General features: G+C 33.8%; 1 protein-coding gene across 2 annotated transcripts in view; it reads right to left on the minus strand.

Annotated features, from left to right (window-relative positions):
* LOC122227080 (calcium-binding mitochondrial carrier protein SCaMC-1-like) overlaps positions 1-14,166 on the minus strand; it is a 51,684-nt gene that overhangs the window by 12,289 nt on the left and 25,229 nt on the right. For both annotated transcript variants that reach the window (XM_042951278.1, XM_042951279.1), the window contains exons 3-6: positions 12,942-13,029; positions 11,581-11,692; positions 4,119-4,277; positions 1,108-1,260 (exon numbers count right to left, since the gene is read on the minus strand). In XM_042951278.1, the coding sequence (XP_042807212.1) occupies positions 1,108-1,260; positions 4,119-4,277; positions 11,581-11,692; positions 12,942-13,029 (512 nt within the window). The remainder of the gene's footprint in view (positions 1-1,107; positions 1,261-4,118; positions 4,278-11,580; positions 11,693-12,941; positions 13,030-14,166) is intronic.

Here is a 14,166-nt window from a genome sequence, read left to right on the forward strand (position 1 = left end):
TTATCATGCCTGGAGAACCTACCAGTAGACTATGTTTCTAAGAGAAGAAGGGAGTCCTTGTTGAAAGACCCAAAGATGACTGTCTCAGGGTTGACAGCAAGGGACTATAGCTGCCATAGATTCCTCTGACAGATCTACAGAAGGTAAACAGAAAACCTTCGGGAAAGGATTCACCTTTCTAGATGTCATTAAGAATTTTCATGATTCATGGGAAGAGGTCAAAATATCAATTAATCAATTAATAAGAGTTTGGAAGAAGGGGCTCCAGACTTCAGTGGAGGAAGTAACTGCAGATGTGATGGAAACAGCAAGAAAACTAGAATCAGAAGTGGAGCCTGAAGATGGGACTGAACTGCTGTAATTTCATTATAAAACTTTCACAGATAAAGTTTCTTCTGATAGAAGAACAAAAAAAGTGTTTCCTTGCGATGGAATCTACTCCTGGTGAAGATGCTGTGAAGTCTGGTAAAATGACAACAAAGGATTTAGATTATTATATAAAGTTAGTTGATAAAACAGTGGCAAGTTTGACAGGATTGACTCTAATTTCGAAAAAAGTTCTACTGTGGGTAAAATGCTAATAAACAGCATCACATGCTACATAGAAAATGTTTATGAAAAGAAGAGTTCATCAATGGGGCAAACTTCATTGCTGTCTTATTTCAAGAAATTGCCACAGCCACCCCAACCTTCAGCAACCACCACCCTAATCAGTTAGCAACCATACCCATGAAAGCAAGACCTTCCATCTGCAAAAAGATTAGAACTCACTAAAAGTTCAGATGATGCTTATAAAGTACTTTTACTTAGAGTAAATACATAGTTGGTTTTTTTTTTGTTTTTTTTGATTTTTGTTTTAGATACAATGCTATTGCACACTAAATAGACCACATAACTTTCATATGCACTGGGAAACCAAAAACATATTTGACTCCCTTTATTGCAGTGATCCAGAACCAAACCCACAATATCTTCAAAGTATCATTTACACAATGATATCTACTGCTTGTGCACATGCCAGTTTTCTCTCTCATGAAAGTCTAAATTTTTTAATTAAATTTAAAACCTGATCTTTATCATAAAATTCCACAAGAAGTAACATTTTACCTGTTCATAGGCCCCAATCTTGAGTGTTGTCTCAGGTGCAATTTTAAAAACATTTACACCATTCCCCCGCCAAAGAGAATGAATTCCTCCTTCTTTTACCATCTGCTCAAACCCACCAATCAATCTCAGTCTCCTTGACTTTAAACTATGAACCTAGAAATGAACAAGAAATTTATTTTTTAATTTATTTTGTTGGTAATATGACAATGATGTTATTATTGCTAATAAAATAATGATATATAAATATAAATATCTATGATATTCAACACCATTTTCATTTTTGTTTGGAGACATATAAAATTGATATATTAATTCTTTTGTTTTACCAAATACATACTTTAATCTCATATATCAAAGAAAAGAACAACTTAAAGAAAACAGGAATGACTTACCAGAAAATTTTTACACACACAAAATGTGTTGCTGTTAATATATCACAAGATTATTAAAAAGTACACTGAAATATGCACTGAAAAAGGAATGGATGAGAATATGTCAAACTTTCAAAAGTGGATACTTCTGGGTAGCAAGGTATTGTGGGATGAACTGCGTCCCCCTAAAATTTATATGTTGAAGTCCTAATGCCTATTACCTCAGAATGTGACCTTATTTGAAGACAGGGTCTTTATACAGATAATAAAATTAAAGTAAGGTCTTAAAGTGGGCTCTAAAATCTAATATGATTAGTATCCTTATAAAATGAGGAAATCTGAACACAGAAATATGTAGAGAGGGAAGACAATGTGAAGAGACACAGAGAAAAGACAGTCATCTCCAAGCCAAGGAGAAAGGCCTGGAACAGATCCTTTCCTCAGTGCCCTCAGAAGGTGCCAACACCTTGATCTCAGATTTCTAGCCTCCAAAACTGTGAGACAATAAAATTTGGTTGTGTAAGCCAGTCAGTATGTGATATTTTGTTACAGCATCCCTGGAAAACTAATACACAAGGATTACAGGTCATTTTAATGTCCCCCTTTATACTTTTCTTTATTTTCCCATTTTCCTAATGTTTTATTTTATAATAGGAAAAATGTTATTTTTAAGAGAGTGAAAACTAAAACAGTAAAATACCCTCCTGGCTACGATATAAGAGAATAATAATGGGAGAGCAGGGTGAAATGGGTATTCTCACCTCCTATGGGAAGAAGTCTGGAAAAGAATTTAACACTAAGCACGTGCACCCACACAGCTTTTTAAATGTTCAAATCATTACTTAATTTCTAGGAACTGTTTCTAAATAAATAATCCTAAATATGATAAAAATATTCATAAATAATGATGTTAATAATTATGAACTATTATGAATTATAATTTTAAAAGAATTTTAAAACCACCTACATGTCCAAGAATAGAAAAAAAAACAAAAATAATAGGACATATCCACTTGAAATAATACAGTCATTAAAACCTGTATTTGAAGAATACACAAATATTTGAAATATTTGAAGAATATCTGAAATAACATGAAAACATGCTCACATTATCCTGTTCATTACAAGAACAAAAAACAGTATATAAATTATTCATATATACTGCTACTTAGTAAGAGGCATTCCTGCTATAGATGCAGAAGAGCTGGAGAAAGAAAGTGCAAATATGTTTAGGGTTGCATTATGGATACAGATCTGAGTGTTCTCAACTTGGTTATTGTAAAAAAAATGGGAGAAGGATATTCCTAGGCTGCTACTACTGTGCCTCATCACCTAGCACCCATAAGAGGTAGCAGGATCTGCAAACTTTTCATTCTGTCTGTAGAAGATGATGTCCTCCAACATGTTGTCAGAAAGCCCCTGAACAAAGAAGGCATGAAACCCAGGACCCAAGTGCCTGAGATTCAGTATCTCATTGTTCCACGTGTCCTGCAACACAAATGATGGCTCTGAAGAGATAGCATACTAAGAAAAATAAGGAAGAGGCCATAGAATATGGTAAACATTTGGCAAGAGAAGGAAGGAAGCCAAAGGAAAATAGCAGGAACAGATTGTCAGGAGATGGGAGCTATCCCCTCTGAGAGCTTCCAACGTGTACATCTGAGTCTGTCAGAAATAAGATTTTCTAGGGGCGCCTGGGTGGCGCAGTCGGTTAAGCGTCCGACTTCAGCCAGGTCACGATCTCGCGGTCCGTGAGTTCGAGCCCCGCGTCAGGCTCTGGGCTGATGGCTCGGATCCTGGAGCCTGTTTCCGATTCTGTGTCTCCCTCTCTCTCTCTGCCCCTCCCCCATTCATGCTCTGTCTCTCTCTGTCCCAAAAATAAAATAAAAAACGTTGAAAAAAAAAAAAAAAAAGATTTTCTAAGAGTAACAAGTAAGATCAGCCATCAACCAAAAAACACTATTCATAATCCATTACCAAATGTCACCAATGTTACCAAAAAAACAAAAGACAAAACAACATCCAGTATGTAAGTTTAATTACAAATTTAAACTCACTAGACTGTGAATTATAAATTTTTATATCCTTGCAAAGAAAGTATTTTGCAAATATTAAATTTGAATTATGATAGTTAACAGACTAAACTATGCACTATTTTAAAACTATCATTGATAATCCTTACTCGGTAAAATAAAAATAATTTGACATTACCTCTAGTGAAGTATCAGCCACTAGTAAACTTTAAGTAACTTATTTTCCAGTTCTTAGAAATATGCTTAACACTTCATTAGTAGAATACAACTGTGTTATTATGTAGGTGCTAGAGTCTAAAGATAACCAATAAATAAGACTAGTGGTGTCTTATCACTTCTTTGGTAGATTTAGTTATATTTCTGGGGAAAAAAAACCTCTAACAGAGTGTTCTATTATTATTTCCAATAAAAACTAATTCAAATAGCACATAAGCATCTGTAAAAAATTAAGAAATCTTTTAATATTGAAATAAGAAAATTTACATTTTCAGAAAAAGTAAAACTTTAATGGGAAATAGGATGAAATGTGTCAAAATATTTCCTTTTGAAAATTAAGGAGGGTTTTTCAAGTTATGTTAATGATTAAGGGGTAAAGTGTGCAATCTACCTGCATCATGACTTTCAAGCGGTCAAAAGGTGCCGTGCATGTCCTTGCAACTGCCCCGGCTATACCTGCTGCCACCAAATGCCTCCACCAATCTCCAGAACGCTTCTCTTGCTCAGTAAATTCATCTGGAATAGATATACTCTCCCCTATGTCAATTATCTGATACGATATAAATGTGAATTACATAATAAGGAAAAGTATAACCACTTGATAAATTAAAAAGATAACTTTTTACAAAGACCAAAAACCCAAAGATTTTTTTTTCATATCTCACCGCCTGTTAATGAAGACTGACAATTTTCTCAGCACCTGTACTAGACCAAATGATTTTTAATAATACATTCACATATAGGTTTAAAATCTGTAAAATCAATTACCATTAGAGTTATTAATTTTAAATTATCAACCTATTTAATCTCTTCCATGAAAAATGTAAATAATCAGTGCAGTGACCACGTCCTAGTCACACACCACAGTGCCTGCCACACAATAGGTAAGGAATAAATGCTTAATTAAGTTTCTTTACTTTATTTAAAATTCTCTCAAATTCCACTGTGTACTTACCTAAGTCAGAATTCAAGAGCAGCATTTTATATGCTTTAATTTCTTTATTACTGACATCAATTCTTTCCTCAAATGACAATTTTCTTTTTAAAAATCTGAACTCTGACAAGTTTTGCATTTCACTTTCTTTTCAGTAATCATACATGCTTTTGCTAAGCTTGTCCGTTTTTGCTAAATGTTGAGGCAGTGTGACTCTCTGGAAAGAGCATCACACTGGACTCAGGGGATCTAGGTTCCATTACTTGTCAATCATGGTGGACAAGTCACTTCTCTGGTTCTTAGTTTTCCCACCTTCAGTTTATTCATTCATCGAATGCCCCCTTTCCAAACACCATTCCACCTCAAAACCATTGTACTTGATCTCCCCTCTACCTAGAACAATCCTCCTTCGCTCTTTCCATGAATTCTTCTCTAACACTTAGCACAATTTTAATTAGTTCATTTCTATCTATTGGTTGCTTCCTCCTTTAGAAATTAATCCTGATAAGAGCTGCAAACTAGTCTTTCTTGCTCACTGTTGTCAACCTTGCACCTTGGTCTATGGAGATAAGTGTGCTCAGTAAATAGGTGTTAAATTAATAAATTAACATGCCACGTGCTGGGCTGTGTATTCATAATATTATGGTTCAAAAGTTACTTTCTTCCCTCTGGGAGTTTATAGTATAATGAGAAAAATAGGAAAGGAAACAAGCAATTATAATACAGAGGAATAAGTACAATAATAAGGGTAGCAAAAAAAAAATGTCTTAAGAACATAATACAGGGGTGCCTGGGTGGCTCAGTCAGTTAAGTGTCCAACTTCAGCTTAGGTCATGATCTCACAGTTTGTGGGTTTAAGCCCCATGTTGGGCTCTGTGCTGACAGCTCAGAGCCTGAAGCCTGCTTCAGATTCTGTGTCTCCCTCTCTGTCTGCCACTCCCCTGCTCACACACACTCTCTCTCTCAAAATAAATAAATAAACATTAAAAAAAATAACATAATATAGAGACACTGAATGGAGTATAGAATTTTTTTTGGCAGGGGGGAGAGATGAGTGGAACTGTCAGGGAACATTTTCCACACAAAGTGACTTAGAAGTAGCAAAGCAATATGAATCCAGGTATCCTGACCTCAAAGGTTAACTTCTTGTCTATCACACTCTACTATCTCCCTATAGAAGTAGGCATTAACCTAGGGAATGTTCTAGGCAAAGGAAATAATTTCTTCAAAGATACTGCATATTCTAAGAACTGCAAGACTGTATAAAGGGATGGAAGGAGGATAAAGAAAAGCTCAAGACCTCAGAATAATGTTGACATTTCTGGCTTGGGCAACTAGGAAGTTAATGACACCATTCAGCGAAATGGAAAAAGAAGGTCTAGGGAACAGATGATGTTGTGTTTATGTTTGAGGTGTCTCAATTGATGTCCAATGAATGCTTGTACATGCAGAAGGAAGGTATGCTCTAGATGGAAGAGTAAGTGGGACTGCCTAGGAAAGAAAATGTACAGAATGAGACATAAAGAAAGCTTAAAATAGAATATAGAAGAAAACATATAAGAAACAAACTGTGGAAGAAGATCCTCAAGAGATATGGAAAAGTAACGATAGAGAAGTGGGAAGAAAACCAGGAGAATGCAGTGTCAAGGAAGCCAGCTGAAGAGAACATTTAAAAAGAGAGAGTGGTAAGATCTAGAAAATATACATTGAACTAACATTTGGGAGACTGGCTTAGTAAAATAATTTTTATAAAGTGCTAAAAGCAAAGCCAGTTAGTTGAGAAGTAAATGGAAAGTATAGCCATGAAGACTGTAAAAAAGATAAGGTAGCTAGAGGGAACATCAGTAGGATTATACTTTTTTTAAATGATACTGACTTAAATATGTTAAACGTTTAAATGCAGGATATTTAAATACAAAAAATAAAGGAGATAAGGAAGAGAATAAGGCCTCTGAATGGGTCAAAGATTAAATCAAAGGGGAAATCAAAACAATATCTTGAGACAAATGAAAATGGAAACACAACATACCAAAACTTATGGCATGCAACAGAAGCAGTTCTTAGAGGGAAGTTCATAGTGATACAGGCCTACCTCAAGAAACAGGAAAAACCTCAATGTAAATTTATACCTTAAGGAACTAGAAAAAGAAAAACAAACTAAGACAAAAGTTATAAGAAGGAAAGAAATAATAAAGACCATAGCAGAAATGAAGGAAATAGAGACCAAAAACAAAGCAAAAAAAAAAAAAAAATCACCAAAACTAATAGCTGGTTATTTTGAAAAGATAAACAAAATTGGGAAACCTTTAGCTAAACTAAAAAAAGAGAGAAAACCCAAATAAAATCAGAAGCAAAAGAGGAGATAATATAAAGGATACCACAGCAATACAATGGGTCGTAAGACACTACTCTGCACAATTATACACCTATAAATTGCATAATCTAGCAGAAATGGATAAATCTCTAGGTACATACAATGTACCACACACGACTGAATCATGAAGAAAAAGAAAATGTAAACAGACCAATGAGAAAGCAGACTGAATCAGTAATCAAAAATCTCCCAACAAATAAAAGCCCATGATCAGATGGTATCCCTAGTGAATTCTACGAACATTTAAAGAAAAATTATTACCAATCATTTTCAAACTCTACTAAAAATCTGAAGAGTATAGAACCTTCCAAACTAATTTTTACAATACCAGCATTACCCTGATACCAAAGCCAGACAAGGACACTACAAAAAAAGAACACTATAGGCCAATATTCCTGATGAATATAAATTCAAAAATCTCAACAAAATATTAGCAAATAAAATTCAATAGCACATTAAAAGGATCATGATAAATGGGATTTATTTCTGGGATGCAAAGATGGTTCAACATACACAAATCAAAAAATGTGACATCACATTAATAGAATTAGGGATAAAAATCATATGATCATATCAATAGATGCAGAAAAAGCATTTCACAAAATTCAACATCCTTTCATGATTAAAAAAAACTATCAAAAAATTGGGTAGAGAATGAATATAACTCAACATATTAAAGGCCATATATGACAAGCCCACAGCTAACATAATACTTGATGGTTAAAGGTTGAAAGCTTTTCCTTGAAGATCAGGAACAAGACAATGTTGACCATTCTTCCCACCAATCCTATTCAACACAGTACTGAAAGTTCTAGCTATAGCAGTTGAGCAAGAAAGAGGAAAAAAAGGCATCCAAATCAGAAAGACAGAAGTATAATTGTCTCTGCTGCAAATGACATGATCTTATATATAGAAAATCCCAAAGACTCCACAAAAAAACCTGTTAGAGTTAATCAATGAAATCAGTAAAATTGCAAGATACAAAATTAATATATAAAAATCAGCTGCATTTCTATACATTAACAATAAAATATATGAAAAAGAAATACAGAAAACAAACTCATTCATAATAGCATCAAAAACAATAAAATACTTAGGAACAAATTTAACCAAGGAAGTAAGAGACCTACAGATTGAGGACTAGATGACATTGATGAAATAAAATGAAAATGTGGGGCGCCCGGGTGGCTCAGTGGGTTAAGTGGACGACTTCGGCTCAGGTCATGATCTTGTGGTTTGTCAGTTAGAGCCCCACATCAGGCTCTGTACTGACAGCTCAAAGCCTGAAGCCTGCTTCCAATTCTGTGTCTCCCTCTCTCTCTGCCCCTCCCCTGTTCACGCTCTGTCTGTCAATAATAAATAAACATTAAAAATTTTTAAAAAACAAATTAAATATGACACAAATATATGGAAAGATATACCATGCTCATGGTTTGGAAGAACTAATATTGTTAAATGTCCATATACCCAAAGCCATCTATAGATTCAACACAATCCCTATCAAAATTCCAATTGCATTCTTCACAGAATAGAAAAAAAATCCTGGAACGCATATGGAAACACAAACTCCAAATAGTCAAAGCAATCCTGAAAGAGAACAAAGCTAGAGGCATCATACTCTTTGGTTTCAAGCAATACTACAAAGCTCATAATGAAAATGTATGCTACTGGCAGAAAAAGAGACACATAAACCAATGAAACAGAATTGAGAGCCCAGAAATAAATCCTTACATATAAATTCATATTTGACAAAGAAGCCAAGAATATTCAATGGGCAAGATAGCCTCTTCAAAGAATGGTGTTGGCAAAACTGGATAATCACATGCAGCAAAATGAAATTGGACCTCTACCTTAAACCACTCAGAAAAATGAACTCAAAATGGATTAAAAACTTAAAATAAGACCTCAAACTATAAAACTCCTTAAAGCAGACAAGGAAAAATCTTCTTGACATGGGTACCATCAAGGACCTTTTGGATATGACACCAAGAGTATAAGTAACAAAAGCAAAAATTAATTAGTGGGTCTACATCAAACTTCAAAGTTTCTACACAGTAAAAGAAACAATCATATATCTTATTTAGGGTTAATATCCAAAATATATAAGGGACTCATACAACTCAATAACAAACAATCTAATGAAAACAAATGAGCAAAAGAACAAAACAGACATTTCTCAAAAAAAAAAAAAAAAGACCTATAAATGGCCAATGTGTATATGAAAAGATGGTCTACATCAGGGAAACACAAATCAAAATCACAATATTACCTCACACTTGTTAGAATGGCTACTACCTACAAAACAAGAGACAAGTGTCGGTGAGGATGTAGACAGAAGGGAACCTTTTCTGCAATGTCGGTGGGAATTTAATTGGTGCAGCCACTATGGAAATCAGTATGAGGCTCCTCAAAATATTAAAGACAGAACTATCATATAATCCAGAAATTCCACTTCTTGGTATAAAGCCAAAGAAAATGAAATCAGGATCTCAAAAAGATATCTGTACCTCCATGTTCATTGCAGCATTATTCACAATGGTGAAGTTACGTAAATAACCTAAGTGTAAGATGTGATATATATACATATACACAATAGATTATTACTCAGCCACTAGAAAGGAGAAAATCCTGCTATTTGCAACAATATAGATGGACTTTGAGGGCATTATGCTAAATATGAAATAAGTCAGATAGAGAAAGGCAAATACTGTATGGTCTCACTCATATACAGAATCTAAAAAAAGCCAAATTCATATAAACAGACAGTAGAATGGTGGTTGTTAGGGGCTGGGGAATTAGGGAAATGAGAAGATGTTGGTCAAAGGACAAAACCACCAGTTATTAGGTGAACAAATTCTGTGGGGATCTAATTACAGCATGGTGCTTATAGTTAATACTGTATTATATACTTGCAAGTTGCTATGAGGGTTCTCACTGCAAAAAAGAAATGATAATTATGTGAGGTAACAGAAGTGCTAACTAACTAACCCTACTGTGGCAGTCATTTCACAATACATAAGTGTATCAAATATTATGTGGTACACCCTAACTTACACAATGTCATATATCAATTATATCTCAACAAATCTTATAAGGATATAAATAGATAATTCATAGAAAAAGAACATGTGAATCTCTAGTATTTCTATGAAGAGATGTTTAAAATGGACTAAAATCAAAGAAGTGCACATTAAAAGAAGATACCACTTTGTACCCAACAGAGTGGAAAGTATTAGAAAACTGGACAATACCAAGCAATACGTAGAGAAACAGGAATTTTCAGGCATTGCTGGTGGGAATGTAAGCTACCATAGCAAGTTATCCTGGGAAATAACATGGATATATTTTATAAAATTAAGACTGGATAACCTACTGAAATTTGCAAATGCATATTATTTCTGACTCAGAAATTCAGGTGAAATTCCCTAAGCTACAGTAGAGGAAGGCATTTTGCTTGAAGTTGAAGAAAACTATTTCTTATCAGTTCCTATTACTAGGAAAATGGATAAAGAAGATGTGTTAAATGTATAGCATGCAGTAGTTAGAAGCAATAAACTAGATGAATGCATAAAAACAAGGACAAATCTTAAAATCATAATATTGAGTGAACAAAGCAAAAAATCAGCTGTGGCCTTTAGCAGAATACTATCTATGTAAAATAAAAGCACACACATGAAACACTACATGATTCCTAAGATCATATACATATCCAAGACACAGAGGAAACATATTAGAATAAGTGCCTATCATAATAAGTAACCTTTACTGAAGACATGTATTACCTGCTCCGCCCTTTTCTACATTTATTAACTAATGTACTAATTTAATTCTCAAAACTCTTACCATTATTATACCCAGTATATAATTGAGAAAACCTGAGGCACAGAGGGGTTATATAGCTAGTGGATGGCAGAAGCGAAGTTCAAACCTAGGCATCTGACTCCGAAGCCTATGCTCTTGGCCCTCCCTTATATTGTCTATGGAGAGGAGGATTTGCAAATAGTATACCATGAATAAATGATTAACTTAACCCCCTGCATCAGAGATCTAAAAAAGAAAAAAAAATGTTTTCAATTATAAAACCTCATTTCCTCCTCACAACTGAGTCAAGTGCTTATATAAAACGAATAGGTAGATTACACAGTTGATCGTTTCTGATTCTGAAATTTTGCATTTTAATGATTGACTTTGCATTTCCTATGATAGAAACCTAACTGAGTATATCATTTCTGTGAAAAGAATTAAAGTATATTATTTTTCCACTTTCCTAAGATAGTTAACTATATCGGAATAACTTATTCTCAATGCAAATAGCAGATAAGTATCTACTTTAAGTTCTAGGTTTTACCAAACAAAGAAATTGTGGTAGCTGTCTTTGTACATATAATACTAACACTCCTTGCTAAATTAGTAGAACACTATTAGGAGAGAATTTTGCTATTTTAGCCACTGAGGCTGGAAGTAGTATAGGGATTATGTGATCATAATAACAGCTATGGCATTTGTGACAAAATAAAAATATAGTAAAATACAAAGTAATCTTACGGTAGAGCGCTTCCAGAAATGAGCAATTTCATCAATATTTTTTGCAGGATGAAGTAAAAAGTAGTACTTCCATTCATCCCAGTCTATTGTCATTGTTCCATCACTATCGATGCTGAAATTTACAACAGAAATAGTGCTTATAACATTTATAATAAATCCTCTAAGAATAAGTACTAAGTGTAAGAATACTCTGTTGGATATTTAAAAATTTTCTAAGACAGCAGATTTATGTTAGTTGTTCTTACATGGAGACAACCTAAGTGTCTACCAATGGATGAATGGATAAAGAAAATGTGGTATGTGTGTGTACACATACACGTGTGTGTGGAATATGGAATATCATTCAGCCATAAAAAAGAAGGAAATCTACCTATTTGAGACAACATCGATGGACCTTGAGGGAATTTTGCTAAGTTAAACAACTCAGACAAGGACAAATACCGTATGATCTCACCTATAAGTGAAATATTAAAAAAATAATAATAATAAAAAAGCTCATAGATACAGAGAACAGATTAGGGTTGTCCAAAGTGGGGGTTTAGGGAATGAGTGAAATGGGTGAAAGAGGCCAAAAGGTACAAACTTCAGTTATAAAATAGGTAAGTCATGGGAATGTAATGTACAGCATAATAACTAGAGTTAATAATCGTATACTGCATAATTTTGAAACTTGCTAAGAGAGTAAATCTTAGAAGTTCTCATTGTAGGAAAAAAATTTTTAACTATATATGGTGACAGAGGCTAACTGGACTTACAGTGATTATCATTTCCCAATATATGCAAATATCAAAACATTACATTATATGCCTGAAACTAGTGTTTCATGTCAGTTACACCTCAGTAAAAAAATAAATAAGTTGAAGTTTTAACTACAAAAAGTATTCTTATCAGAAAAAATAATAGTAGTAAATAAGAGGGTAGGAGGAAACTTTTGGAAGGGATGGATAGATTTATGACACAGATGTGGTAATGATTTCCTAGGTGTTCACTTATCTCCAAACTCACCAAGTTGTGTATATTAATTATGTACAGTATTTTGTATGTCAAAAAAATTAAAAAGAAACGTGTTAGGTCAATTGCTTAAGAGAATTACATCTGTTCTTTGAACTAGAAGCAGGAAGGATTTTATCCTAGGGACTTTGTGAAGTGTAAACACTTCATGATTTAGTCAACAGCATTCTCACAGTTCAATAAATTTCTCAGGGACTCTTCTTATAACACTGTCAATAAAAGATGATGTTATAAAGGCAGGCAGGCAGGAAATGAGGGAGGCAGGGAGGAAGGAAGGCGCTACATATATAGCAATTAGTTTCTAACATGGAACTAAATAAAAACTGTTAAAAATAAGGATGAGGACTGACCTTTGTAGAATTTTTTTTGCCTGAGCTTCAGAAATATTCACACCCAGTGATTTCAAAGCAGCAATTATTTCTGAAGTTTCTATTATTCCTTTAAAAAGTGAAAAAATGTCAAATTAAAGTATCTGAAAAGATAAGGCAATATACTTAGAACATAATAGTCTTTAAAAAGTCCATGTTTTTTAGGCCTATAATTCCATATTCACAACACAAAGCTTAAAAGCTCTGAAAACTAAAAGACTTCTTGTATATTTGTCATCAAAATTCATTTGGTAGTCAATTATTTATGATTCTATATAATTATTCATTTGTTTCATTGAAGAAATACTCACATATATAATTGCACAGTGGTACCCCAAATCTCACTTGTAGTTATCACATAATATATCATACAGGAACTGTATTGCTTGTCTAAAACCCAAATTCTAAATTTCTAAACACATCTGACCCTAAGGATTTCCAGTAAGAGATTGCAGATCTACAACAGATTTAGATTATGATACCCACTTGGAAAAAATTTAAAAGCTAACTCTGAAGATCTGATTCAGGCACATGAAAATAAGGCAACCCAACATTTTATAAGGTAAACTAAAAAAATAATAACATACCTAAATTATAATACAACACAAAATCTTTTTTAAGGTGCATTTTTTAAAGTTTATTTCCTTTTGAGAGAGAGAATGAGAGCAGGGGAGGGGCAGAGAGAGAGAGAGGGATAGAGAATCCCAAGCAGGCTCCATGCTGTCAGCACAAAGCCCAACATGTGGCTTGATCCCACATAGTACAAGACCATGACCTGAGCTGAAACCAAGAGTCAGACATTTACCCAACTGAGCCACCCAGACACCCCCAACACAAATTCTTTTTAGCACAACCATATCCTATGTTATAACTCAAATCAACTGATATATTGAATACAAGCCTACTATGCATCTCAATCTCATGTTGCAGGATGTTATAAAGGAAAAATTAAGTATTCCATTTTCTCCTCAAACTCTAAAACACATAACTCATCATGGTACTATCCAAGTCCAAAGAACCTTTGATTCCTCCTCTGTGTAAAACAAAGAGTTGAGGATACTCAGTCTTTTAAAATATGAGGACATTTCTATATTAAAAAAATCAACTTAATGTCACCTAGTTGAAAATATGTAACATCAAAAATATATGAATTCAGTCACATCTTTAGTTCATATTTTATGAGCCATAGCTGCACCTGTATACATTT

The sequence above is a fragment of the Panthera leo genome, chromosome C1 (genome assembly GCF_018350215.1).
Source record: "Panthera leo isolate Ple1 chromosome C1, P.leo_Ple1_pat1.1, whole genome shotgun sequence".
Taxonomy (NCBI): domain Eukaryota; kingdom Metazoa; phylum Chordata; class Mammalia; order Carnivora; family Felidae; genus Panthera; species Panthera leo.